The sequence below is a fragment of the Sodiomyces alkalinus genome, assembly GCF_003711515.1.
Source record: "Sodiomyces alkalinus F11 unplaced genomic scaffold SODALscaffold_7, whole genome shotgun sequence".
Classification (NCBI taxonomy): domain Eukaryota; kingdom Fungi; phylum Ascomycota; class Sordariomycetes; order Glomerellales; family Plectosphaerellaceae; genus Sodiomyces; species Sodiomyces alkalinus.
In genome coordinates this window covers 446,683-471,489 of record NW_021167085.1, presented here as the reverse complement: position 1 = coordinate 471,489, position 24,807 = coordinate 446,683, and the positions used below count along the sequence as shown (strand labels likewise).

General features: G+C 57.0%; 8 protein-coding genes across 8 annotated transcripts; 3 read left to right on the top strand and 5 right to left on the bottom strand.

Annotated features, from left to right (window-relative positions):
- The first annotated feature begins 259 nt into the window (after positions 1-259).
- SODALDRAFT_334274 (hypothetical protein) lies at positions 260-8,692 on the top strand. Its single transcript, XM_028612158.1, has 2 exons — positions 260-1,712; positions 1,775-8,692. Exons 1-2 carry the CDS (start codon positions 334-336, stop codon positions 8,487-8,489), a joined length of 8,094 nt encoding a protein of 2,697 aa, XP_028465002.1. The 5' UTR covers positions 260-333; the 3' UTR covers positions 8,490-8,692.
- Positions 8,693-9,064: 372 nt separating this feature from the next.
- On the bottom strand, positions 9,065-9,316 carry SODALDRAFT_266194 (zf-DNL-domain-containing protein; the record flags this gene model as incomplete). Its single annotated transcript, XM_028607480.1, has 1 exon — positions 9,065-9,316. A coding segment is annotated over one exon (252 nt), but the record flags the coding sequence as incomplete, so codon positions are not given.
- Positions 9,317-10,406: 1,090 nt separating this feature from the next.
- On the top strand, positions 10,407-13,942 carry SODALDRAFT_191002 (cullin-3). The gene is made up of 3 exons (XM_028607128.1): positions 10,407-10,647; positions 10,831-13,256; positions 13,348-13,942. The coding sequence occupies exons 1-3, from the start codon at positions 10,576-10,578 to the stop codon at positions 13,520-13,522; spliced, it is 2,673 nt and encodes an 890-aa protein (XP_028465000.1). The 5' UTR covers positions 10,407-10,575; the 3' UTR covers positions 13,523-13,942.
- Positions 13,943-13,991: 49 nt separating this feature from the next.
- SODALDRAFT_351528 (hypothetical protein) lies at positions 13,992-17,440 on the bottom strand. Its single transcript, XM_028613544.1, has 5 exons — positions 16,896-17,440; positions 15,728-16,814; positions 15,510-15,645; positions 15,097-15,428; positions 13,992-15,031 (listed from the first exon to the last, which is right to left on the bottom strand). The coding sequence occupies exons 1-5, from the start codon at positions 17,291-17,293 to the stop codon at positions 14,363-14,365; spliced, it is 2,622 nt and encodes an 873-aa protein (XP_028464999.1). The 5' UTR covers positions 17,294-17,440; the 3' UTR covers positions 13,992-14,362.
- Positions 17,441-19,914: 2,474 nt separating this feature from the next.
- On the top strand, positions 19,915-20,691 carry SODALDRAFT_351527 (DUF74-domain-containing protein; the record flags this gene model as incomplete). Its single annotated transcript, XM_028613543.1, has 2 exons — positions 19,915-20,035; positions 20,152-20,691. The coding sequence occupies 2 exons, from the start codon at positions 19,915-19,917 to the stop codon at positions 20,484-20,486; spliced, it is 456 nt and encodes a 151-aa protein (XP_028464998.1). The 3' UTR covers positions 20,487-20,691.
- Positions 20,550-22,000, bottom strand: SODALDRAFT_351526 (hypothetical protein). Its single transcript, XM_028613542.1, has 2 exons — positions 21,306-22,000; positions 20,550-21,192 (listed from the first exon to the last, which is right to left on the bottom strand). The coding sequence occupies exons 1-2, from the start codon at positions 21,565-21,567 to the stop codon at positions 20,750-20,752; spliced, it is 705 nt and encodes a 234-aa protein (XP_028464997.1). The 5' UTR covers positions 21,568-22,000; the 3' UTR covers positions 20,550-20,749.
- A 534-nt stretch (positions 22,001-22,534) lies between these two features.
- SODALDRAFT_360874 (hypothetical protein) lies at positions 22,535-23,966 on the bottom strand (the record flags this gene model as incomplete). The annotated part of the gene is made up of 2 exons (XM_028614319.1): positions 22,535-23,879; positions 23,908-23,966. 2 exons carry the CDS (start codon positions 23,964-23,966, stop codon positions 22,535-22,537), a joined length of 1,404 nt encoding a protein of 467 aa, XP_028464996.1.
- Positions 23,967-24,000: 34 nt separating this feature from the next.
- On the bottom strand, positions 24,001-24,531 carry SODALDRAFT_279777 (prenylated rab acceptor 1; the record flags this gene model as incomplete). The annotated part of the gene is made up of 1 exon (XM_028608188.1): positions 24,001-24,531. The coding sequence occupies one exon, from the start codon at positions 24,529-24,531 to the stop codon at positions 24,001-24,003; it is 531 nt and encodes a 176-aa protein (XP_028464995.1).
- Positions 24,532-24,807: the final 276 nt, after the last annotated feature.

Here is a 24,807-nt window from a genome sequence, read left to right as displayed (position 1 = left end):
CAAGATCGGAATAACTGTGAACAAATTGTTGGAGTCGCGATTTTCCATCAACAATGCGACGGCAAGTCCATTGGCTTGGACCCACTCAAGCTCTTGCCTCCGCTATCGATGCGGATAAGGTACCTAAGGTAAGGTACCTAAGACTTATCTGTATCTTTATCATATCTTATCGCATCTTATCTCCTTATCTACCTATGTACGGTCCCTGGTTCTTCCTAAAAATTTCTGAACCTGGGAGGAGCGACCAGCGATCACCGAGACAAATCACCGACAAATCGAGGGACAATACGGAAGCTCGCGTTCAACGCCCATTCCGTTTCCTCACGCGCCAAGATGCCGTCGGTGTCGTCAGGACGGATTACCAAAGCCCGAAAGGGCAAGAAATTGACTCCCCACCAGAAGAATCACAGGTGGGAGTCGTTCCAGACCAAGATCGCGAAGCTTCATTCCCTCGACCCCCTGCGAAAAGTGCGCCGACACGACCTCGACGCCGAAGACCTCGAGGCTACCACATCTTACTTCAGAAACGGCCTGGAAAGATGGAACGAGCTGAATATTTCGAGGGGCTTCGTTTCGTTCAAGCGCGAAGTCCTCCCACTCACCGAGAGCCTCGCCCAGATCCTACACTTCGAGACCCGGATCTTCGAGCTCCTCACGCAATACATTTCCATGCAAGAGAAGGAGGCTTTGGAACCACTACTCGACCTCCTGACCGCCTTTGCCCACGACCTTGGAATTCGCTTTGAGAAGCACTATGCCGCCTCTCTCGGCTTGGTTGCGGCCATCGCTGCCAAGCCCCAGGATGTCGAAGTCATCGAGTGGGCCTTTGCCGCCCTCGCCTTCTTGTTCAAGTATCTCTCGAGACTTATTGTCCCCAACCTCCGACCGACATACGACGTACTTGCGCCGCTGCTGGGAAAGACACGACACCCCCCTTACATTGCCCGGTTTGCTGCCGAAGCCACCAGCTTCCTCATCAAGAAGGCCGCTGCCCCCGCCAACCGCGAGACCGCGCTGGTCTCCATCGTCACCCACGCGAGAGATGACCTCTTGAGCATGGCCGGGGAACGCCAGTTCCAGCTATACCAAGACGGGATAATGACCATGTTTTCCGAAGCCATGAAGGGCCCCGGAGAGACCCTGCACTCCACCGCACAAGCCACCCTGAAGGCTCTCTTGGGCGCTTTACCCGCCCCCGAACTGGAGCTCTCCCCGGATTCGACGTGGTCCAACGTCATCTGCGGCGTCCTCACCAGCGTCATACATCATTCGAACGCCACTAGTTTCGCACCGCTGGAAGAAGCCATCTTGGAGGAGGCCAATCTCCGGATGGCAGAACAGGCGTCTGACGGACCATGGCGCTTCGTTCCCCTGATTAGGGCTATCGGCACAGTAGCCGGCGTTCGTGCGGGATCAAGAATGAGCAACTGGTCATCCATTGTCCGGTGCCTCGTATCCATGATGGATTGGACGACGAAGCGTGCGCCGGATGTGTCGTCTGATCAGGCCAACCTGGTTTGGAAACATATTGTCTCCCACACTGCCATTGTGTGGCATGCAGCTCCCATGGATGCCCTTATTCCAGGCATCAAAGACTTCACCAACTCGCTGCAGCGGGAACCATTCATGAGGTGGTTTATCCCGTTTTGCGCCTACCTTTCAGACCTGGACTCTCAACGGTTCCGTAGCCTATTTCAATCATATTTCCAGAGGTGAGAAATATTCTCCCATATTTCCTCCAGCTTTTGCGGAAGACTAAACATTCTTTTTCCAGATTTGTTGGCAGTCATTGGTCAGAAGGTCACAACGACGACGAGCTATGCATCTTCCTACCCAAGATGGTAAAGGCCGGTAGCCTTCCGGCTCCTGGGGAAAAGGAGACTTGGACCCTCCCGCGAGGCTGGCAGGACCAAATCGTGGCAAAGTTTGAGCGACTGGAGGTTTCCCCGTTCCCTGAACGTGGCACTTATGACAAGGACCCCCAGACATGGAGAGACAGGTGCTTGCCCAAGTACTCCATGCTACTCGATCTGCTCGATTCAACAACCGTCCACCCAAGCGCCACTGCGAAGATCGCCGACCTTTTGCTGAGAAAGTTGAAGCTCGCGTTGAGGCCGACCTCGTCCCTTGCCTCAGATGAGGTCCACTTCAGCATTAGCCAAGGCTTTCATGCGTACTTGCGTATGAGTAAAGTGGCCGGCCCTGTCGATCCTGGCTTGGAACCCCTGCTTCGAGCTGCTCTGCCTCGGTTCAGCCGGTCGATAGGATTCCTCGAAGCTTACTTGACGTACGAACAACTCAAGCGAAGTGGGCCTCCCGTAGAACGTCGGGATAGCAGCAGTAGCAGCGAAGGCTCGAAGACAGAGGTCGATCCCGTCGTGAAGGCTCTGGTCGACAACCTCTCGTCACCCTCACACGAACTCCGACTCGCGACGTTGAACATCTTCGCCAAGCTCGAGTCCACCACGGACGAGTCGTCCTGCCTGGCTCTGATGACCCAGATCGAAGAGACCCCCCTGGAGCTTGGCACATTGCGAGTCATCGCCATGCATATTCGCAAACTTGGGCAGACATACTCCTCGCTGAGTGAAGGGTCTTGGCTGCGACTCGCCGTCCCCGCCTTCTTGTTCGGCATGATGACCGTCAAGCTGACGCCTCTTTGGAAAGACGCCTGCGCCGCTTTGGAGCAGGTTGGCCACACCAAATCTGGCGAGGAAGCTATCCTGACTCTAGCCCTCGACTGGCTTGACGTCCCTTCGAGCAGAAGCACTGGACCGGGCGGTCCGCTACCGGGACAGACACGCAGGCCGCTGACCGAATTTGACTGCACACATCTCCAGAAGCTCACCACTGTGGCCGAGGACGTGCACAACACGGTCGAAAGCGTCCTGCAGATCATGCTCGAGTACTTCGACAAGCAACAGCAACCCGTCGAGACACATCCCTTCAATGCGCGGTCTCAGGCCCTCAAAGTACTCGCTGCCTTGCCGGCACTGGCAGAGAAGCGGTCTCGAAAGATCGTCCCGTACTTCTTGTCTTGGGCTACTGAATCCACCGGTCCGTCAGACAGCCGACGAGACGAGGAAGACAAAGTCGCGGAAGATGACGAAGGTGCTGAAGGAGAAGGAGAGGAGGAGGAGGAAGAAGAAGAAGAAGACGAGGATCGAGACGAGGGCGATGCCGGTGCCGACAGTTGGTCTCTCTATGATCGAAAAGCCATGTTAGCCGTGTTCGAGAAGTTCGTCAATCCCAAGTCTCTCTACGAGAGCGAGAAAGTCTACCAAGCCCTCCTGCATCAGTTGGAAAACGGCGACATCGACGTCCAGAAATCGGCCCTCAAGTCGATTCTTACCTGGAAGCAGGAAGGCATCAAGCCGTACCAGGAGAACCTGGAATACTTGCTCGACGAGGCGAGGTTCAAGAACGAGCTGACTGTCCTATTGCAGGGCGAGCAGGCCATCCAAGCTGAGCATCGTCCCGAGCTGATGCCGGTCTTGCTGAGACTGCTCTACGGCAGAACCATCTCCAAGAAAGGAGCGGCGAGCGGCCGGCACGGACTAGCGGCCACCCGTCTAGCTGTTCTGAGGAACCTGTCGGCAGAGGACCTTGGCGGTTTCCTTGACATTGCACTTGGAAAGCTGAGGGGTCTCACCGTCTTGGACGACAACAACTCGGGGCTCCGAGAGGATCTGTTCTCCCGTGAGATCCTAGCTCCGCGGAAGCAAGTCGGTTTCATGAATATGATGCTGCCACTGATCAACGAGCTCGGTACCGACGTTGAATCCTACATCGACAGGCTGCTCAACTCCGTCCTGTACTGCGTCATCTATGCCTGCCGAAAACTAAGGGAGCTGGCCGCCGAGTCCGATGCAGATCAGGAGGAAGAGAAGGGACCGTCGCACCAATCCCTCTTCAGGGTCACGCGGACCACCGGCCTGAAGTGCTTGCATTCGTTGTCCCGGAACGCGCCAAACTATGCCTGGACTCGTTACGTGGAGATCATCACGGCCGAGGTCGTCTCTCCTCGCATTGAGAATCTGCCGGCGGAGAATACGCAAGGCGTGTCCGGGCTCCTGCAGCTGCTCTCGATCTGGTCCCAGCTCCCCAAAGCCGCACTGTTCCTGTCGATCAACAGCCAAATCCTCCCCAAGATCATTGAGTGCGTCTCGGTCGAGAAGGCCAAGGACGAGGTCAAGATCTTCTGCTTGGGCATCGTCCGGAATCTCATCGGACTGGTCAAGGCGCCTGCTTCCCAGTCCGAATTCAACGAGCTGATCAAGGCCGAACTCCTCGACCCCAACACCGACCTCCTCCTTCGACACATAACTGCGGCTCTGAAGTCTGACGGCATCAGCACCAGCTTGCTGGACGCCTGTCTGGAGACGGTCGTTGACATATCTCCCCTGGTCGAGACGTCCGAGAATGTCAACGAAGTGTTGCAGATCTCCATCTTCCTCCTCAACCAGCCACCCAGACGGGTCAATCCCAAAGCCAAGGGTCAGGTCTTGCTGATCCTAGAGCAGTTCGTCACGCTCCACGAAGCGAACGGCGTGGACTTGGGTCCGTCCAGCGAACTGTTCTCAACCATCTTCGAAACGGTGTCTGCCCTGTTCAGCTACTTCAAGGATAGGGAGAACAGGCAATCTCTCAGCCGTCTCATGGTCGTTCTCAGCGGGAAAGATGCTCAGCTCGAGCTCATCGCTTCGATTTGTACCTCCATGAATGCTTTCGCCGAGGGCCGTATTGATGAGCCCGACTACGACAGGCGATTGTCTGGTTTCAACCAAGTGTCTGGCAAAGATGGGCCCTTTACCGCTCGCCAATGGCTTCCTCTCCTCCATAACATGGTGTTCTACCTCCGCGCCGACGAGGAATTCGGCATCCTATCATCGAATTCTGCGGATGGAATGCGGACGTTCATCCAGGAAGCTGCTGCTTCCGAGGACGAGGACACGAAAAAGAAATTTGGCGCATACCTCGACAAGATCATCCTGCCCGCCCTGTACTCCGGAGCACGCGAACCTTCCGCGACGGTCAGACGAGAATGCCTTCGAATTTTCGGCTATCTGCTCTCTAGGATGCCGACCTGGCACGCGGTCTCCGACCTGAAAGGTCTGCTGACGGAAGCGGACGAGGAGTCGTCCGAGCCGGCCTTCTTCTTCAACATTCTCAGTCCCGCGACGTCCAGGCAGCTGGAGGCCCTCCAGCTCTTGGAGACGGCGAACGAGGCGTCCGAATTCAGCAGCCAGAATCTCTACCACTTCTTCATCCCCGTCCTGGAACACTTCATCTTTGGTCGTACGGACGGTAGCGACGATCACGGCTTGGGGGCTCAGGCGTCTGCGACCATCGGGAACTTGGCCATGTCGCTAGAGTGGAAGCATTACCGCGTTGTTCTGCAGCGGTATATCGGCTTTGTGGAGTCGAAGCCGGGTCTGCAGAAGCAGGTGGTTCGGCTTCTTGGGAAGGTTGCGGATGCTCTGGTGTCGTCCTCCCAGCTCAAGCATACGGCACGGGCACAGCCAGAGGCAGGGGCGGAGGCGCAGGAACAGACACAGGAACAGACACGGGAACAGAAACAGGCGGAGACTGACGAGTCCGGCGATTCCACCTCGCCCATGAGGAGACTACCCTCTTCGATGCCGGACGAGATCAGTGCCGACATCTCAAACAACTTCTTACCGACGCTCCTGAAGCATTTGAACCACAAGGACGAGTCGGAAGTCAGCCACCGAGTACCCGTCGGCATCATCATCGTCAAGCTCCTGAAGCTTCTGCCGGAGGGACAGATGGGCCCGAAACTGGCGGGCGTCCTGACGGATATCTGCCACATTCTGCGCAGCAAGGGCGACGAGTCGCGAGACATGGCTCGGGACACGTTGGTGCAGATCGCGGGCATCCTGGGGCCGTCGTTCTTTGGCTTCATCCTGAAGGAATTGCGAGGCGCTCTCAAACGAGGATACCAGCTGCACGTCCTCTCGTACACCCTGCATTCGATTCTACTGAAGGTCATCCCCGAGTTCCGACAGGGAGATCTCGACTATTGTCTTCCCCCCATCGTCGCAGTCATTATCGACGACATCTTCGGCGTGACCGGCCAAGAAAAGGATGCCGAAGGCTACACGAGCCAAATGAAGGAGGTCAAATCCAGCAAGAGCCAGGACTCGATGGAGCTCATTTCCAAGTCCGTCTCGGTGAATCACCTCATCCACCTCATCCACCCGCTCCAGTCCCTCCTCATGCAGAAGCTCGATCTCAGGATGGTCCGAAAGATTGATGGGCTCCTGACGCGCATCACGACGGGGCTGCTGCAAAACCCCGCTGCCGAGAGCAGGGACACGCTGGTGTTCTGCTACGAGGTCGTCCAGGAGGTGTACAAGAGCCGCAAGCCGGAAGAGGTGACGAGGATCGACCCAAGGGTGAAGAAATACCTCTATCAGAAAGGGGTGAGGAAGAGCGAGCGGGAATCGGGAAACAGGCATACCTACAAGCTGACCAGATTCGCGCTCGACGTGCTGAGGTCGGTGTGGAAGAAGTACGACAGCCTGCGCAGCGAAGCGAACATCTCCGGCTTTGTTCCCATCCTGGGCGACGCCGTGGTGGCAGGGGAGGAGGACGTCAAGGTGGCGGCCTTCAAGCTGCTCACGGCCATCGTCAAGGTGCCCTTCGGCTCGGACGAGGGCACGGGTCTCTACAAGGTGGCGACGAAGGAGGCCACGAAGAGCATATCCCTGTCGGCGACGACGGCGTCGGACCTGTCGCAGTCGGCGCTCAAACTGGTCTCGGTGGTCCTCAGGGACAGACGGGACGTGGTGGTCAAGGATGCAGCGATCGACATGCTCGTTGCCAAGCTGAAAGATGACCTGACCGACCCTCTGTACCGCCACGTCACGTTCAATTTCCTGCGGTCGGTGCTGGACCGCAAGATCGAGACGGCGAACGTGTACGACACGCTCGACTATGTGGGGACGGTGATGATCACCAACGACGACAAGGACACGCGCGACCTGGCCAGGGGCGCCTTCTTCCAGTTCCTTCGGGAGTATCCGCAAAAGAAGGCGCGGTGGGCGAAGCAGCTGAACTTCATCGTCGCCAACCTCAAGTACGACCGCGATGGCGGGCGGCTGTCGGTCATGGAGATCATCCATCTACTGCTGCGAAAGTCGTCGGATGACTTTGTGCAGGAGATTGTCGCGACGTGCTTCCTGCCGGTCATCTTCGTGGTGGCCAACGACGAGAGCGACAAGTGCCGTCTCGCGGCGGGCGAGCTGGTCAAGGAGATCTTTCGACGGGCGGACAGGGAGCGGATGAAGACGTTTCTGGCGCTGCTCCGGTCGTGGCTCGACCAAGACGACAACCCGGCGGTGCTGGGCCTCGGGGTGCGGGCGTTCGGGTTCTTCTTCGAAGCGAGAGAAGCGTCGGACAAGGACAAGAAGGAGGTGAAGCTCGTGCTGGGCAAGATTGGCGAGATTCTCGGCACGGGGGACATCCGGGTGGCGGACGAGGATCTGATCAACACGACGCTGAAGACGACGCAGATCCTCACGCAGGCGTACCCGGCGCAGCTCCTGGGGCCGACGTCGCGGGATTTGTGGGTCGACATCCGCAACTGCCTGACGCATCCCGAAGGATCTGTCAAGCTGAGCGCGGCGAGAGTGCTCAGCCCGTACCTCGCGGATTTCGGGGCGAAACCGGCGTCTGCAGGCGAGACGATGAGCGGTTCGCACGGCCTCGAGCTCGGAACGGAGGATGTGCAGGAGCTCGTGCGGCTAGCCATGGGCGCGCTGCGGACGGTGGAGCAGCAGGCGCTCGACGACGACCTGGCGGCGGAAGTGACGCAGATGCTGATCTTCCTGGGCCCGCGGATGCAGGCGAAGCTGCGCGACGCGCCCGTGGCGGACGCGCTGGCGGGCGACGGCGGGGCGGGAGGAGAAGACGAAGAGGAGGAGGAGGAGGAGGAGGCGCGGCTGGAGCAGCGGGGCAAGGACCTGCAGTACCTGCTCTGGAAGCTCTCGTCGATGCTGCGGCGGGCGGTGCGGGCGACGTCGGCGGCGATGACGGGCAAGGTGGCGGCGATGGAGGTGCTGGAGACAATCTGCCGGCGGGTGCCGGACGCGGACCTGGCGCCGTCGCTCAAGACGATCCTGTACCCGCTGCAGAGCATCACGGACCCGGCCATCTCGACGCCGTTCTCGCTGGACGAGGGGTTCAAGGCCAAACACGAGGCGGTGCGGGGGCGGGCGCAGGTGCTCATGGACGCGCTGCAGAAGAAGTTTGGCACGGCCGAGTACAGCAGGACGCTGCTGGCGATCCGGGAGGAGGTGCGGGCGCGGCGGCAGGCGCGGTCGAGCAAGCGGAGGATCGAGGCGGTGACGCAGCCGGAGAAGTACAGCCGGGACAAGAGGAAGAAGACGGAGAAGAAGAAGGAGAAGAAGAAGGTCAAGGCGCAGGAGTATAAGACTTATCGGCAGTCGTTCAAGCAGTGGTGACCTTTTGTCTTTCTTTTCTTGTTTTTGATATTTACATTGAAAAGCAGCTCATGGAACGAGGCAGCATGGATAGAAGGGCGTTTGAGGCGTTATTATGCCGACAAAATTGTTGAGATTTTTCGAGTGGCATTTTATGCTAAGGTATGGTACATGGGCAACGAAGGCCCGTTGAGAGAATGAAAACAAGTTTCCCAGGTCCATCCATATTTGATGTTCGGGATTAAGATGTGATGATATTTTCCAACTCGTCCAATGCGCCGAGGCCAGTGATAAAGGCCATATTTTTCTTCTCCATCTTTCGTATCCTTTTTTTCTAGAAATTTCTCCTCTTATTGAGTAGAGAATTGAGAAGAAAACACACAAAACAGCGCTGTCATGTATTAGAAACAATCCCCGTATAACCCGTTCCGGCCGGCTCGTATGCAATTCTGTCGGTGGGAAGAAGACACAAGTTGGCTATATTCAAGGAATCACGACGCGGTCGAGCTGCCGCCCTGCTGCTGCTGCTGCTGCGGCTGCTGTCCAGGCAACCGAAACCCCTCCTGGGCGGTCGAAGAAGCAGGCTCGACGTCGTCCTCCCAAAACTCAACATCGCCGTCCTCGCCCAGGGTGCCCTTCTTGACGAGCTGGCCCTTCTCGCGCATGAGGTCCTCGACGGTGAAGTGGCGGTCGCTGAAGATGTTGAGGTGGTCGGCGATGACGTGGCGGTTGCGGCAGCCGGGGCAGGTGACGAGGACGGAGCCGCGGTGGTAGCCCTGCTTGGAGATGTGGTGGGTGGATTTGGTGTTGCAGGGGGAGCAGGTGAAAGTGAGGCGGTAGTGCGGCTGGGTCTCGACGCGGGATTTCGGGGGGCGGCCGACTTGGGAGGCTGTTGAGGAGGCGGAGGGTGAGGTGGCGGAGGAGGAGGAGGAGGAGGAGGAGGCGGCGGGAGGAGGAGGTCGAGCGGGTGGCGGTGGGACTTTGAATACTCTCGAGGTTGGTGAGGAGGAGAAGCGACGCCGAGAGAGGAGAGAGGAGGGTGTTGGGTTTGTGGATGCGGTTGCGGTTGCGGTTGCGATGGTGGTTTGTGGATGCGCTCGAGTCGAGTTGCGCAGATGGCTCCGAGCAGAATGGAGGAGTGGCGAGAAGCGGGAGATGGTGGTTCGTGAAGCCATTCTGAGAATTAGGTTGATTTGTCTATTAAGGGTCTGAAGGAGGTGATGCGACAAGACGAATAAATAAACTTGACCCCGTAAGTGTTGAGAAAAAAAGTTGATGGTAGTAAAAAGAAAAAAAAAAAAAGAAATAAAAGAAAACAGAAAAGGAAAGTAATTAATAAAGAGCAAGCATCTGACGTCGATAGTTTCGCAGGTTCCGCCCATGACCCTTACTCAGGTGGCTTAGTCAAATTCAGCCACAGTAGAGGGAAATGGGGCTTCAAGAAGGTGTGGCAGATATGTGGCTAGTGAGCACTCAAGCCGAAAGCCAATCAGACGGTCCATCGTTTTTCTCACACGTATAGTACCTGTAGGTACCTTATGTAAGGCTATTATTTGTACTTTGTATCTGTCTTCCATTCAACTGTCACCTTAGTCAGTCAAACTTCCCCAGCCCAAACCTCCACCTCCCAGCTTCTTAAGCATCAACGCAACGCGCATAAATCATCTTGCCCATGCTTTAGTCTTTGCTTCCTCGGGCCCCCCCTACACGCCTTGGGTTTCTACTCTATAGAACCCATCCATCACCTCTTCCTTTTCCGTACCCGGTAGGACACTGCCTGCTACTCTGCTTGATTCCGGAGCTCCTTCAAGCTACCCCACCACCACCACCACCACCGCCCAGATCTCCACTTCTACCAACAACCAGCTGCCTTTTCAAACAACGGAGAACGGCCCTACGACTCTCTCTCCCACGCACTGCCGGCCCTCTAGAAGACGACACTCCTACTTCATTGCCCATATTGTTACCGGACGCCTTTACTCCTCCTAGTCCTCTCAGGGTCTGGGCACAAGGAATTCTTTCCCGTCTTCACAACCATACCTTTGCCGGCCTAACACCAGCCTTTCAATCCATATTCATACAAACTTGAGCTTGCTTCTGCTTCACCATGATATCGGGTCGAGGAGGAGGTCATGCCCCAAAGCATGGCCGCATTCGCCCACCCCGGCGCATGCTCAAGGTACGTCGTCCGCATTCGCATTCTGCACCGTGGGGGCATGAACATGGTTCCAAATTCCCCCCCCCCCCCCGGCCCTTTTTTTATCTCCCAACTTCGTTTGACTTGCCTTCCCTGCATCGACATGACATGTTGTCAAAAGGTCAACCACCATGCTAACCGATCTCTCCCCTATTCCCATCATAGCCCATCACAGGACACTCTACCGATCCCGACGATATCGAGGGCCCCTGGCAAATCCTCAGAGAAGCCATGATGGACATTCACCAGAAAAACTGCAGCAAACTGGCGTTCGAGCACCTATACCGTGCGGGATATAAGATTGTACTGAACAGGAAAGGCGAAGTTCTCTACGACAGGGTACGGAACTTTGAGCGCGACTACTTCGCCCAGAACGTCATCCCCAAGATAGAGGCCCTCGTCACTACTAGTCTGGTGAATATTGCCATGGGCCGCGCCGGCGCTTCGGCCAACGAGCGTCGCGAGATGAGCGAGAATTTTTTGCGCCGCATCCGCGAGTCGTGGGAAGATCACAACACCGCCATGAATATGATCGCCGACATCCTCATGTACCTGGACCGTGGTTTCATCCAGGACACCGGCCGTCCGTCCATTTACACGTCCACCATCGGCCTGTACCGCGACCACATCCTCCGCGCCTCCCTCCACGCCTCCGCCGAGTACACCGTTTCCGACATCCTCAACTTCATCATGGTGGACCTGATCAACATGGAGCGCGACGGGGACGTCATCGACCGCTACTTGATCAGGAGCTGCATCCGCATGCTCGATTCGCTTTACGAGACGGATCAGGAACTCGACCACGAGAAGCTCTACTTCACCAGCTTCGAGCCCGTTTTCCTGCGCACCACCGACGCCTACTACGACGTCGAGTGCGAGAAGCTCTTCCGCAAGGCCGACGCCCTCGCCTGGCTACGCCACACCGATCGCCGCCTGCAAGAGGAGGAGGACCGCTGCGACACCACCATCCATCGCGCCACCTTGCCCAAGTGCGTCAAGATCGTCGAGGAGCGGCTCATCGCCCAACACCTCGCCGACTTTCTCAAGCTCGACAGCGGCATCGTGACCATGCTGGACAACGACAGCCTGGAGGAGCTGGCCATCCTCTACCGCCTCGTCGGCCGGGTCGACCCCAAGAAGGCGGTGCTGCACGATCACTTGGTGAACCGCATCGTCGCCATGGGTCTCGAGATTGAACAGACCATCAAGAATACCGACTTTGCCAATCAGGTAGCAGCCGCTGCCGATGGAGAGGATGGCGGCGGTGGTGGTGGTGGTGATGCTGGTCCTGGTGCTGCTGGTCCTGGTGCTGCTGCTGCTGCTGCTGCTGACGGAACGGACAAGCCCAACAAGGCCCCCTCGGCTGCTTCGGCGGCCGCTCAGCAGACGGCCGCCGCCATCAAGTGGGTGGACGACGTGTTGCACCTCAAGGCCAAGTTCGACACAATATGGGAGAAATGCTTCGAGAAGGACCTCGACGTCCAGGCCATGCTCACCAAGGGCTTCTCCACCTTCATCAACCGCTTCGCCCGTGCGTCGGAATACCTCTCGCTCTTCATCGACGACAACCTGCGCCGCGGCATTCGCGGCAAGACCGAGAAGGAGATTGACGAGGTGCTCGACAAGGCCATCACCCTGCTCCGCTACATCCAGGACCGGGACATGTTCGAGCGCTACTACCAGAAGCACCTCGCCAAGCGTCTCCTGCTGAGCAAGTCGGAGAGCCAGGACGCCGAGACCGCCATGGTGTCGCGCATGAAGGACGAGCTGGGCCACCAGTTCACCACCAAGTTCGAGGGCATGTTCCGCGACATGAAGACCTCGGCCGAGATCACCTCCAACTACCGCACCTACATCCGCGACCTGGGCGATGCCGGGGACCAGGCCCAGCAGCAACCCGAGCTGGCCGTCAACATCCTCACCACCAACTGCTGGCCGCCCGAGATGTCCGACCGCAAGCAGGTGCTGGACTCCGCCGCCCCTTCCCAACTCGTATACCCCAGGGAAATCGAGGCCATCCAGAAGAGCCTCACCTCGTTCTACCTGACCACCCGCAGCGGCCGCAAGCTCACCTGGGTCAGCTCCATCGGCAACGCCGACATGCGCTGCACATTCCCCGCCGTGCCGGGCGCCAAGGGCCCGCTGGCCCGCGAGCGGAGGTACGAGCTCAACGTGTCGACCACGGGCATGATCGTGCTCATGCTCTTCAACGACGTGGGTAACGGCGAAGGCGATGGCGAAGGCGATGGTGACGGCAACGGCAACGGCAACGGCAACGGCGAGGCCCTCTCGTTCGAGGAGATCAGGGGGCGGACCGGCATCCCGACGAACGACCTGCTGCGGACGCTGTCGTCGCTCGCCATCCCGCCCAAGTCGCGCGTCCTGCTCAAGGAGCCCGCCGGCCGGCGCGTCGAGACCACCGACCGCTTCCGGTTCAACGCGGGGTTTGTGAGCAAGACGGTCCGCATCAAGGCGCCCATCGTCAACGCGACGGCCAAGGCGGAGACGGATAAGGAGCGGAAGGACACGGAGGAGAAGAATACGCTGTCGCGGTCCCATATTATCGATGCCGCTATTGTGCGGACCATGAAGTGTGTTGTCCTTTTTTTTTTTTTTTCTTTTTTTCTTTTTATGATTTGACCCCGGCCATCTCGATCCATCCGAAACTAACAACCTGTCCAGGCAGCGCAAGGAACTCAAGCACTCGCAGCTCATCTCCGAAGTCGTCGGCCAGCTCGTCGGCCGCTTCAACCCCGAAGTCAGTCTCATCAAGAAACGAATCGAGGACCTCATCGCCCGAGAGTATCTGGCGCGCATGGAGAACATTGACGTTCCCACGTATCAGTACCTGGCATAGCCCCCCCGATATCTCCGTGGACAGGCCAAAGGGCCCAGGCAGGGTGACGAGTTGAACGCAGTCAACGATGGACGATCTTACTTTCTTCTTTCTTCCCCCGCTCTCTTCACCTTTGGCAGGATGAGGGTTTCTTTCTTTTTTTCTTTTTCACGAGATTGACCAACCAACTCCCCCCCTTTTTTCTCCTTGGTCAATAGCATGGCGGCAATAGCGTTGGGGGTTTGAATTGAGGGCTATTTGGCTTTTCGTCACACGGCGCACCGGCTGCGATTCTTGGAAGGGCATGGACGGATCGACGGATCGACCAGGACGTTCTGCATATCGTATATTTTCACCTACTCTCGCACTCCTCTTTCGAGGGCCATTTCTTTCATTTCGGTCTCTACAGAGGTAGATAACGAATCACATCACCCACCATGGAGGAAATGATCTTTTTTTCTTTCTCCCTGTCGGCTTTTGCTACGTGTTGCATTTTACGTTCAACTCCTCAATGCCCCTTCGAATATCGAATATCGGCAGGCAGTGCATAGTCTAAAGACATGGTGATATTTTACATTCAGCCCCAGCCAACCCAATCGCTCTCCATAGAGCCAAAAAGAAAAGAAAGAAAGAAAGAAAAATAAGGAAAATAAGGACGAAAAGTAAGAAGAAGAAAAAGCAAAGAATAAGAAACAAAAAGAAGAAACAAAAACCACACGAGCTGTCCCAAACTCCCCCAGGTAAACCCTCTAACAATTGATTCCTCCCAAAATGCAATCTATCTTTAACCGTTTCCTGTCCCGTAAGCTCCCTTGTCGTCTATCATGAGGGGGAAAAAATGGTAGGATGGGATGACGCCGATTAGGACCTGGCACCGCCCAGGAGCCTCTCCGCCGCCCCAGACTGCCACACCGACTGCCGTCCCTGGTCCATCCACACGTCGAATCCCAGGAAACTCTCCCCGCTGACCTCCCCGTTGACCCCAGGGAACGCATCCCACACCGTCGCCTCCGGGTGCCGCGTCCACTCCCCATCGACCAGCTCTTCGCTATCCTCGGCCAAACCTCTGGAGAGGATGCGACGCCACACGCTGTAAAAATAAAAATACAGCACCCGGCACAGCTCCAACCCGCGCCCGGGATCCGCGAGCGCTTCGGCCCTGTCTTCCCCGCTGGTGGTGGTGGTGGTGTTCTCGTCGCCGCCGGCCAAGAGGCCGCAGCAATTCACCCGCCATCGCAGCCCCGTCAAGATGCGTCCTAGCCCCGTGAGCAGGGCCACCAGGCTGTGGACCGGCGTCTCGCTCGAGTACGATGCGTAGAGCTGGCTTTTCAGCTGCGTGAAGCCGTCCACCTCGGCTTTGCGGTTGACGATGCGGACGAGGTATGCCGCCAGTTTCACGTACGTCGCTTCCGTTAACGACGTAGCATCCATCATCCGTTCGAGTGGCGCCCCGCTCGCGTCCCGTTGCGTCTTGGAGACGTAGTAGAATGTGGCGTGGCCCGTCATCTGCCCTAGCAGGGGTAGTAACCGCTGTTTTTGCGTGTACGGATGAGCGTCGTCAAGAAAGAAAAGAAAAAAAAAAAGGATCCACGTACTAGCTTGTCAGACTGTAAGCTGCAGTCGAGCACCAGAGACGTCCAATCATGGCCCTTGGGCTCCCCATTTAGCATGTCCTGGTCGAGAAACCTTCGCAGATTGCGCTCGTGCCCAGAACTCTGGAGTCCTTCGTGGACGCGACTGAGGTACGCGAAGCATTCGTCGAGATTCAATACGTACACTGACTGCGCCCCTTGTTTGATTCTCACGTTGAACCGGGGACGTGCTTCGTCCAGCAACCGGAGCAGTTCGTCGACGTCAAAGGCCTCAGCCAGTCTCCAACGCATGGTCCTCATGCCGTCGGGAGTAATGTGATGAACGATCCGTTGAGCTGATTATATTTTGTTTGTCAGAAAACACGCGCTGGAAGACCTGAAGACGGTCACGTTCACGGGGCAGGGGACAACCTTACCCATAAAATCCACCCCCCCTGAGAGAACAATGTCGTCGAAGCAGGCCCGGATGCACGGACCTGGCCACTTGGAATTCACCGAAAGTTTCCCGCAATTGGCACAGGGGCCGTCGGGGGCGTCGTCCGTTCGTTGACACTGCGCAGTAGAAGTGTCAGTACGTCTCGTCCGGCTGGGTCAGAAAACCGCCAAGATTGCCAAAACGCCCACCAGAACTCACCGACTGCCTGGTAAGCTTGCAGCGAATGCATATAGACTTTGACTGCCTCGTCTTCCTAGCAGCATCTCGCGCCTCTGCCTGCATTGGGCCCCTACGCTTCCCTCTTTCGTGCCTTGCCAGCTTGAACGGGGATGTAGCAATGGGGAAGCTGCGGGGATGAGAGGTTCGTCGTGACCTGGGGCGATGATTGAGGATCGGTATGGGCTTCGTTCCTGTGCTGTAGTTGTGGGTGTGCCTGGGCGCGGGGACATCAAGCGAAGCGGCGGTCGAATGGCTTTGTGTGCTCCAGTCTCGGGTCATGGGCAGCCCCCCCGCCATGGAAACAGTAGGCGATACTGGTTGGGAGAAAGACTGGGAGTGATCAAACGAGCCAAGTGGGGGCGAGTTGAATGTTCCAAAGAGCTCACGAGCGGGGCCCAGTTGGATGGACGTGTCGGCAAGACCCGTCCACATACCGCCGCCATCTTCTTGGGAAGAGCTCTTGTGGGAAAGACTTGAAAAGGGGGGGTTCTCCTGCGAGACCGACCTGGGCACATCCCGTGTGTTCAGTGGTGTTGGTTGTGGGCGAATCCGATGAGCCTGGTGAGCCTGGTGAGCCTGCTGGGTCCCTTGATCCGGATAGAACGGGTGCGAATCCGCTGTCCCGTTCGACTTTTCGCTTGTCGACGTCGACTGAATGCTCAACCAGGGGCACTTGGTACCCGGTCGGGACTGGGGCGCGATATGGCCTCGGAGCAGGGGAGCACTGGTGGAATACAATCGGTCTGAGAAGCTTGTGACAGGGCTTGCCAGATAGCTGGGGGCGTCGGCGGCCGTGTCGTGATGAGCGCCGTCACCGATGGAAGAAGGGCTATTGGCGATGGAAGCCGTCTCATCATGCATTTGCGAGCTGGCCTGGCTGTCGGCGCGGGGGAAAGTGTGCGATGCAGAGTAGGGGACGGCGCCAGGGCCATGGAGAGAGCTGCTGCTACCAAGCCCAATATAAGAAGGGTACGACAAGTGTGGGCTAGTTGACGGCTCCTCGTCGAGCCTGCTGTTGCTGTCCGAATAGGCTTGGCAGGTCGCATCAACGTCCTTGGCAAACTCACTGCGGAAAATACAAGTAAGTGACTGTTAGCTTGTCCTGTACAGCCGCGGAGGGGGGACTGGGAGTCGTGGTTTGGCTCACTCTATTATGATCTGAGGGTTCGTCCTGAGGTTGGCTGCATCGGAAGCGGTGGGGAAGGTCGTTGGGACGGGTATTTCGAGGCACGACAAGGAAGCCTCGAGATTGGTTTCCGAGGCATTGGGGTCGAGTTCATCGTCTTTCTTGACGCGATACCACGACCAGGGAGCTTGTTGATGCTGTTGCTGGCCCGGATAAGTTGTTGACTGGGATGAAGATTGGAATTGAGTGGGAGACTGTTCGGCGGGTCTGTCTGGCCTCTGCGGGACGAACCATTGAGCAGAAATAGAGTCATGGCTGAACTTGGGGTCGGAGAGATCCAGGTCCAGGTCCAGGTCCAGGTCCAGGTCCAGGTCTGGATCGCTATGCATGCTCGGGCTGTTCAGGAAGGCATCTGCCATGTTCGTCGACCAAGACGGAGTATGCCTGTGACTATAACGAGGAGGGACCGATGGCCGGGTTGGGTTCCGTTATGACGGAGCGGCGAGTCCCAAAGTCAAGTCCAAGTCCTGATTTCGACCGAGTGGATGACCCGTCTCAATGTCCTCGACGGTTGAAGATATTCCGACCCTTCAAAGTCGATAGTAACAAGAGAAGAAGGGGGGGAAGCGGAAAGCAGGAGAAAACACGAGAGAACCGTAGACCTGGCGGATAGGGGACGTCGCGTGTTTATGAGGCGCCTGCTCCGAATTCGGCGGTGTGTCTTGGGGGAGGTAGAAGGAGGCTGAGACCCTTCTCGTAGTTTTTGCTTCTGCATGAGCTAGCAAGCCAGCCTCATATTGTATGCAGCGTGCCTGTGCCGAACATGGGATGGTGGGTGTGAGGGTGTGCTGGCGGCGACGTAATATAGGCTGACTGCGGACTGCGGACTGCGGACTGCAGAACCAGCAAATCGTTCGGTAAGAGCGTGAACCATTCGTATGCACAGATTACCCTACGTTTGGGGCCATGGAACACTCCATCAAGTCCATGCTGGCCCCCAAATTGACGTCATGGCATGAGGTCTTTCGAAAACCAGGGCCTAGGACTCGAGGACTCTAGCATCGATTGCTTCGTAGGGGTCTAGCGAAGGGGGATGTTCATGACCCCCGCCCGGCATCCTTTCCGTCGCTTAAGGAATGTCAGACATGAACTTGGACGGGGATGCCATCAGTGAACCGAGCGAGCGCAGAGATGCTAGAGACCGAAGAATCAAGACCGTGGACCGTGGACCGTGTGGAGTGCAGTCTTGGGTTGACATCCATTGTTGGTCCGGGTGTGGTCCAGGGGTCTTTGGTCTTCGGTCTTTGGCCCTTGGATCTTTGGCGGGTGGGTCTTGTTCTTGGCTCGGAAGGAGAGACCCACCAAGGACCAAAGTGAGTCTTCTTTCCCACGTGGGAAGGATCCACAGGGCATCGCTTGTCTGACCATTCATGGGTTGTTCTTCCCAAGCAGCCCACAACTTTCGGTGTCACTGTACAAATGTTCTCTCCGAATGATTGGTGAAGATGGGTCTCAGGTGCTCTTGCCGATCATTCGGGGAACCCCGGCCTTCCTACTTGGTCGTAATCACGTTGTACCTACTTGGTCCTCGACCCTAGGTACCTAATGTCAAGTCGATCCTCGAAACTTAGATATGAAGCAATTAATTACCTAGTCCAATTCAACCGAAAGAAGAAAAGCAGATCGGATCCCAAGCGCCACCCTTCCTTCGCCCGGCTACTTAGTCCGAGCAGCAGAAGCACGGGTGCACGATAATCAAGTGCTGGGCGACCCTTTGCGAACCCACCCGCAAGGCAGTCTAATTAAGGTATGTATACTATCTAGGTACCTTACCTTAGCTCCCAGTATTGTAGGCAACCAATGGGGCCCCCCCCTCCCGTCGTCCTCACTAACACCCCTCCCCTCCTGCTTCTGCTTCGATTCCCCTCAGGTAGGTAGGTTCTTACAGGTACGCCTTCTCAGAGATTGGGTACCTGTTCTATTTGGCCTTCCAATTGGACTCTGCAATCACCCACCGAAACAGATTCCGAAGAGTTACGTAACGTAATCTTTACGGCCGAGTTCCATTCCCTCACGCGTTTCCGTTTTGGTTTCTTTCACAGATCCCGCTCAGCCCATATTTAAGCAGGATTTATCCGGACGAGGATTCCAAGATGATGTCTTATCAGTCTCTTCTAGTTCACCGAACTTTCTTATGACGATGATCTGCAGAACCCGCCTTGCCCCTTCGCCCACACGTTGTAGCTTACCCTGGTCGAGGCATCCGAATAGGGCACGTGCTGACACCTACGTGGCAGGGCAGACGGGAGCGAACGGGGGAGCAGCGGGGATCAAGAGGGTCAGCTGGCCAGGGACGTGCCAAAAATGGACGTTCTTTTGACGAAGAAGTCGTACGAGGTATGCACGATCTATATACACCTCCCCCGGCGCGCTCCGCCGTCGCAAGCGCCGGCAAAGCGGCACCCTGGGGGACCCTTGGGCCTCATGACGCGAGGCCCCCCGAGGCCCCCCGAGGCCACCCCCGGGACTCCCCACTTGGCTCCGGGGTACCGTTTTCGTACACCGGGGTTTGATTCATGGAATCGGCCCAAAAATTCCCGTTCCCCGGCTTCGCGTTCCGTATGCTGGCCTCAATGCCGGGCCAATGATAAGGGGAGCTGCCGGGGACTTGTACCACTTCATGCATGGAGTGAATGTCCAGCAAGGCTAGAACACATTGGGATCTTTTGAACGGACTAGTTTAGACTTTTAGCAGTCACTGGATGAGTATGAAAGTGGGAAATGGAGCGAAATGGACACAGGTATAAAAGGGGGACAACCTTGGTCTTGAGGTGGTATTACTATCGAGGAGACATTCCTTTTATCATCGTCGACGTCTCTCCCAATATCATTATCGCGACTAGCATCTGCACAAGGGCTTCTATTCGGATCGCGTCGCAGTAGCAAGCACCTCGCAGACGCAAGACCTCCATCAACACAACATAGGCCTCCGGCGTCAATTTATTCCACTCTCTAACCAATCTCCGAAAACGTCGTCACTATGGAGTCCGGCCGCAAGTCAGATACCAAGTCGGACAACAAACCCGGGAACGTAGCCCACGTCCCTCCTCAACTGTCCGACCTGCATTGCTTCACCGAAACCGAAGGCGTCATCACAACCAGTGGGTTTCCCTTTCATGAAATCCAAGCAAATAAAGGGGAGACGCATGATCGCATCATATATTAGCGGGGAAAAAAAGAAAAAGAAAAAAAAAATATTAACAGACTTCGTACATAGCCATGTTCGATATCCCAGGGTACCGCATCGTGCGCGTCCTGGGCGTCGTGTACGGCCTGACCGTCCGCTCGCGCAACTGGGCCGCGGGGCTGGGCATGGTGCTCAAGTCCATCGCCGGCGGCGAGCTGCGCTGGTTCACCTCCATGCTGTACAACGGCCGCAACGACGCCATCTCGCGCGTCGTCGCCGAGACCAAGCAGCGCGGCGGCAACGCCGTCGTCTGCCTCCGCTTCGACAGCGGCAACCTGGAGGGGTTCGCCCAGCTTTGTGGCTACGGCACCGCCTGCGTCGTGGAGAAGATTGAAGGGAGCGATGCTGTTGCTACGCAGCTGTAGTGTCGAAAGATGTGACAAGTCGTGTGGTGGAAGTCTTGTGGAAGTCTTGTGGAAGGCTTTGTGGAAATATCATAAAGGGGCGCGATAGTAAAATACCCAAATTGAATCGGAGTTCTATGGTAATTATTTTCGCGTTTCTCGTCGTCATTCATTACCTTGTCTTTTGCGAAACCCTCCTTCGTCCAGTCTTTTGTGGAAGTGCAATAAGTATCGCCATGACGCAAAATTGCCTCCATTCCAGCAAACCACACGCTCTCACACACTCACCTGAAATACCTAGCCACCTCGCTAAAAGTATTCCCCCAATCGAAATCCTTCTCCTCCCGCCGTCGCTCCCACTGCAACCCGCCATCCCGACCCCTCTCGACGCTCACGCTCCTCGCCCCGGCAGCAGCGTTGCTCTTCCCCCCAAACGAATCGCCCGCGAACCGGACCGCCTCGCTCATGAACCCCAGGCTATCGCCCGAGGCCGCGCGGGCGCCCACGCCGATCAGCCGCTCCACGGTCTTGGGCAACCGCAGGCCGAACTTGGCCAGCAGCGTGGTCAGGAACCCACCCGTGATGAGCGGCATCAGGACCAGCATGATCACCTTGATGGGGTGTTCCTTGGCGTAGCGCCCGAGGTCGCGCCACAGTCGCCGCACGATCTTCTTCGCCTTGTGGAGGTATCCTTGCCGCGGGGAGCGTTTGTAGTAGGACGGCCGGCCTGTGGATGACTCGGTGTTAGTCGCACGTAGCAGGGGGAAAAAGAATTTGCAAAAAAACAAAAAAAAAAAAAAAAAAAAAGGGAGGAAAACAAAAGGGGGAGGCGCAACGCACTGAAACCAAAGAAGCTCGACCGACTGGCATTCGGGATCCCGAAGAAACTGGACCGCGAGGCGTTTCCCTTCTCGTACTCCTCGCCCCCGAACACCGACCCCCCCGCAAAGACGCTGCGCCGCCCGACCGAGGTGGACCGGCTACGAGGCGAGCGACCCCGTTCGCCGCGATGCCGCTTGGGCTTGGACGACTTGGACTTGCGGTGCGAGTGGGAAGAGCGGGTGGAGAGGACGCTCCCGCCGTCAAAGTCGAAGAACCCCATGATTTGGTTATCGTTCGAGGTTCGCTTCGTCTTTCTCCGGCCGTCTGGAATGTGGTTTTGCAATTCGGGAAATCGGTAGCTGGTGTTGGAATGTAATGGTTCTGTTCCTTCGAATGGTTGGCTGAAACAGGTGGTCTTGGTCTCGCTCAACCTTGGGAAAAAAAAATAAAAAAAAAATCGGCGGGTTCGAAGGGACAGCTCAGGAAGCTCTCAAGCGAATAATCTCAAAGTCCCCCACCGGGCATCGGGGCTCGGCGCTCGCAATTGATTGAAGGGGTGATGCCGACCCAACGTGGGTTTCGATGCAAGGTGAATGCGAGTGATGAGTTGCATAGAGAAAATAAAATAGAAGTGTAAAATGGGGAAGAGAGCCCTGGATAATGCAAGTCGGTCTTTTCGAACTGCCATCAGAGTTGCTGGTTGAACCCGAGACACGGAAAAAGCGGAGGCTGGGGAAGAGAAGAGTCCTGGGGTGAGCTCCCACGCTAGGCCTGTTTTATCCTACCTGAGGTACGAGAAATGACATCGTCTTGGCAAACTCGGACTTTGGAGTACGGAGTACAACATACATACGGTACGTACACAGCAACTGTCAACACCATGTGTTGAACTGCCTACCTATATAAGTCCCTTTTAGTGTAGTGGTACGTTTTTGAGTGCAACACCATGGCTGGGTGACGATAGCGCCATTGCCTTAGTTGGTATTGGACAACGGAGGCACAACGGTAGGTACTGCCCAAGGTACGGAGCCCTCGAGTCTCGAGTAAAAAGTTCATATATACCAGACGTCAAGACTGTTCCAGCTTAAAAAAGGCAAGGCCACAAGATCCACACGCTTGTTAAAAATTATAAAGAAGAAGAATAATAATAAGAAACGGAAAAAACTCTATAACCGACTGATGCATGCTGAGATAACTGAACCGCTAGGCTTGGGACGACGAGGACTACTACTTTCAACAGTGAACCCTCACTTCTTCTTCTTCTTCCACACACTGCTCGACGACGACTTCTTCTTAACCGGCGACGGATTGACCGGTTTCTTGTTCCGAGACGACCGCCGGGACGGTGCCGGCTCCTCTTCCACGATGATCTCCTCCCGTCTCCTCCCCCGCCTGGGCGGCTCCACAATCTGTACGCCGTTGCCCAGATCGTCGCTCGTGTCCGGGTCGCTCGTCTCGCTGGCCGAGTCCGTCTCCGGGCGGTCGGGACTGGGCCTGCGCGAGCCCCTGCCGCCCCTAGCTGCAGCAGGGACGATTGAAGCTCGTCGCGACTCTGCCGGACTCGGGGTGTGTCTCTGGGAGACGGCCCCAGCGCCGGAGGAATACGGCGCGCGCGGGCCCTCCGTCTGGAACGCGAACGGGTCCACGGAAGAGCGGGTTCTGGGCCCGGAAGATGCGGCAGTGGCCGTGGCCGTGGCGGCAGATGCTGGGGACATGTGGGGCACCCATGCCTCTTCAGGCGGCAGGGAGCTTCGGGATGAGCGAGGCCGTGAGCTCGTCGTGTCAGAGACGTGGCGGTGGGAAATGGGCGCACCCGCCGGCGGCGGAGGGTACGCATGTTGCAGAGGTGAAGAGCCATGCTCCTCCATGGCCCGGGATGGTGGCCGCTGTGAGGCCGATGTGGATGACCGAGGCCGACTGCGTGCGGCCGTATTTGGGGGCGGGAAGTAGCCCATGGGAGGCAACGGTCCCCGTTGCTGCGTTTCCACCACGTTGGCCGGAGACGCGTGCCGGTGAAGGTTGTCGTCGGAGCCAGCAGGTGATTTTTGGCTCTTTCTCTTGGGTATTGTGGCGGTCGGATCCAATTGTGAGAGAGGTATGGCGATGCGCTGTTTCTTTTGCTTCCGCTTCTTTCGTTCGTTGGCCCGCCTGGCCTCTTCTTCCTCCTGCAGCCGCCTCCGCCGCCTTTCGAGCGCGGCAAGTTCCTGCTTGTTGAGTTTGACCTCCTGCTTGCCACGTTCCTGCGCACGTCGAATGCGCGCCAGGGCCGCCTGGACCAAGGCCTCTTCCTTGTCTGCCACCGCCAGCTGTGTTCCGTCTCCGTACTCGTCGTCGTCGTCGGAGTCCACTAAAGAAGCGTCCTCGTCTTCGTCGTCGTCGTCTTCGTCGTCTTCGTCCTCGTCCTCGTCGCCCGAATCCTCGTAGGCGTAGCCTCTCCGCACAACGTGCCCAGCCCGGTCACCCGGCTCTATACCCGTAAACTGGAGCGGATCGCTAACGAACCGCTTATTAGATGTCGAAGATGATAAACCAACGCCCTGCGTATCCGAATCGTCGTCGTCGTGGTCGTCTTCGCCGACCTCCCCGACGACCCTACCACCACCCGTATCCCATACCCCACTGTGCGCATTTTCGTCTCCTCCCCTTGTCCTCCGCCTGCGCCGCGATGGTCTTCCCCATGGGGGCGCGAATTTGGGAGCTCGCGGCCGACCACCTAGACCGCCTCCCCGGAAAAAGCCTCATCGATCGGCTTATCCATAAACGAAGCGTGGCCGAGGATGACCACGCCAGATGCGCCAATGAGCCAGAGCAGCGTCGAGAAGGGAGACGCGATGAGGCCCAGAGGCACGGCGACAACGAGAAGACCCGTGTAGAGCTGGGACGTCGTGGCGCGGAAGGTGCCGATCTCGAGGTCCCTGCCGTCCAGGCGGCCAATGATGTACATGCCGGCAACCACGAGGATGATGACGAACGAGAGGAGCCAATTGGTCAGCAGCGCGTAGATGCTGAGCATGGCGAAGACGACGGCATAGTTGCTGGAGTAGTGGCTCAGGTTGTAGTTGACGCGGGACTGGACTTCGCCAAAGTTGGCGGGCTTGGCGACACGCTTGAAGTCGAGGAACTCGGAGATGGGCCTCAGGTTCGAGAAGCGGCCGCCAAAGGTGGTGGAAGACAGGCTGGAGAAGCGGTCCTGAAAGTTGAAGCGCGACGTCAGGGCGTCGAGAGGGATCTGGATACTAGCCATTGTGTCGGTTTGGGTTGTTTGGAGTAGGATGGATGGTGAGGATTCCTGAGCGAAGCTTTGAAGAGTTTCTGAGGTGTGAGACTTAGCAGGGCACTGTGGGATGATAAGACAGAGTTATAAGTAAAGGGAGAAAAAGACGCGAGGCAAGGCACCGATCCAAAAGCTCCGGTGGAAAACTAAAAATAAAAAATAAAGGACACGTACAGCTCTCGAAATATCTGCCTGGAGTGAAAGCTTGACGAAGCTTAAATGAGAAGGCGAAAAAGGCGAAAAGGC

Excerpts from the sequence above, each read along its gene's own strand:
- SODALDRAFT_334274 (XM_028612158.1), top strand. The coding sequence starts at position 334 with ATGCCGTCGGTGTCGTCAGGACGGATTACCAAAGCCCGAAAGGGCAAG. Across the intron at positions 1,713-1,774 it reads TTTCAATCATATTTCCAGAG|ATTTGTTGGCAGTCATTGGT; the intron begins GTGAGAAATATT and ends TTCTTTTTCCAG.
- SODALDRAFT_191002 (XM_028607128.1), top strand. The coding sequence starts at position 10,576 with ATGATATCGGGTCGAGGAGGAGGTCATGCCCCAAAGCATGGCCGCATT. Across the intron at positions 10,648-10,830 it reads CACCCCGGCGCATGCTCAAG|CCCATCACAGGACACTCTAC; the intron begins GTACGTCGTCCG and ends TTCCCATCATAG. Across the intron at positions 13,257-13,347 it reads GCTATTGTGCGGACCATGAA|GCAGCGCAAGGAACTCAAGC; the intron begins GTGTGTTGTCCT and ends CAACCTGTCCAG.
- SODALDRAFT_351528 (XM_028613544.1), bottom strand. The coding sequence starts at position 17,293 with ATGGCAGATGCCTTCCTGAACAGCCCGAGCATGCATAGCGATCCAGAC. Across the intron at positions 16,815-16,895 it reads AACCCTCAGATCATAATAGA|TGAGTTTGCCAAGGACGTTG; the intron begins GTGAGCCAAACC and ends TATTTTCCGCAG. Across the intron at positions 15,646-15,727 it reads GCAAGCTTACCAGGCAGTCG|TGTCAACGAACGGACGACGC; the intron begins GTGAGTTCTGGT and ends TCTACTGCGCAG.
- SODALDRAFT_351526 (XM_028613542.1), bottom strand. The coding sequence starts at position 21,567 with ATGGGGTTCTTCGACTTTGACGGCGGGAGCGTCCTCTCCACCCGCTCT. Across the intron at positions 21,193-21,305 it reads GTCGAGCTTCTTTGGTTTCA|GCCGGCCGTCCTACTACAAA; the intron begins GTGCGTTGCGCC and ends AGTCATCCACAG.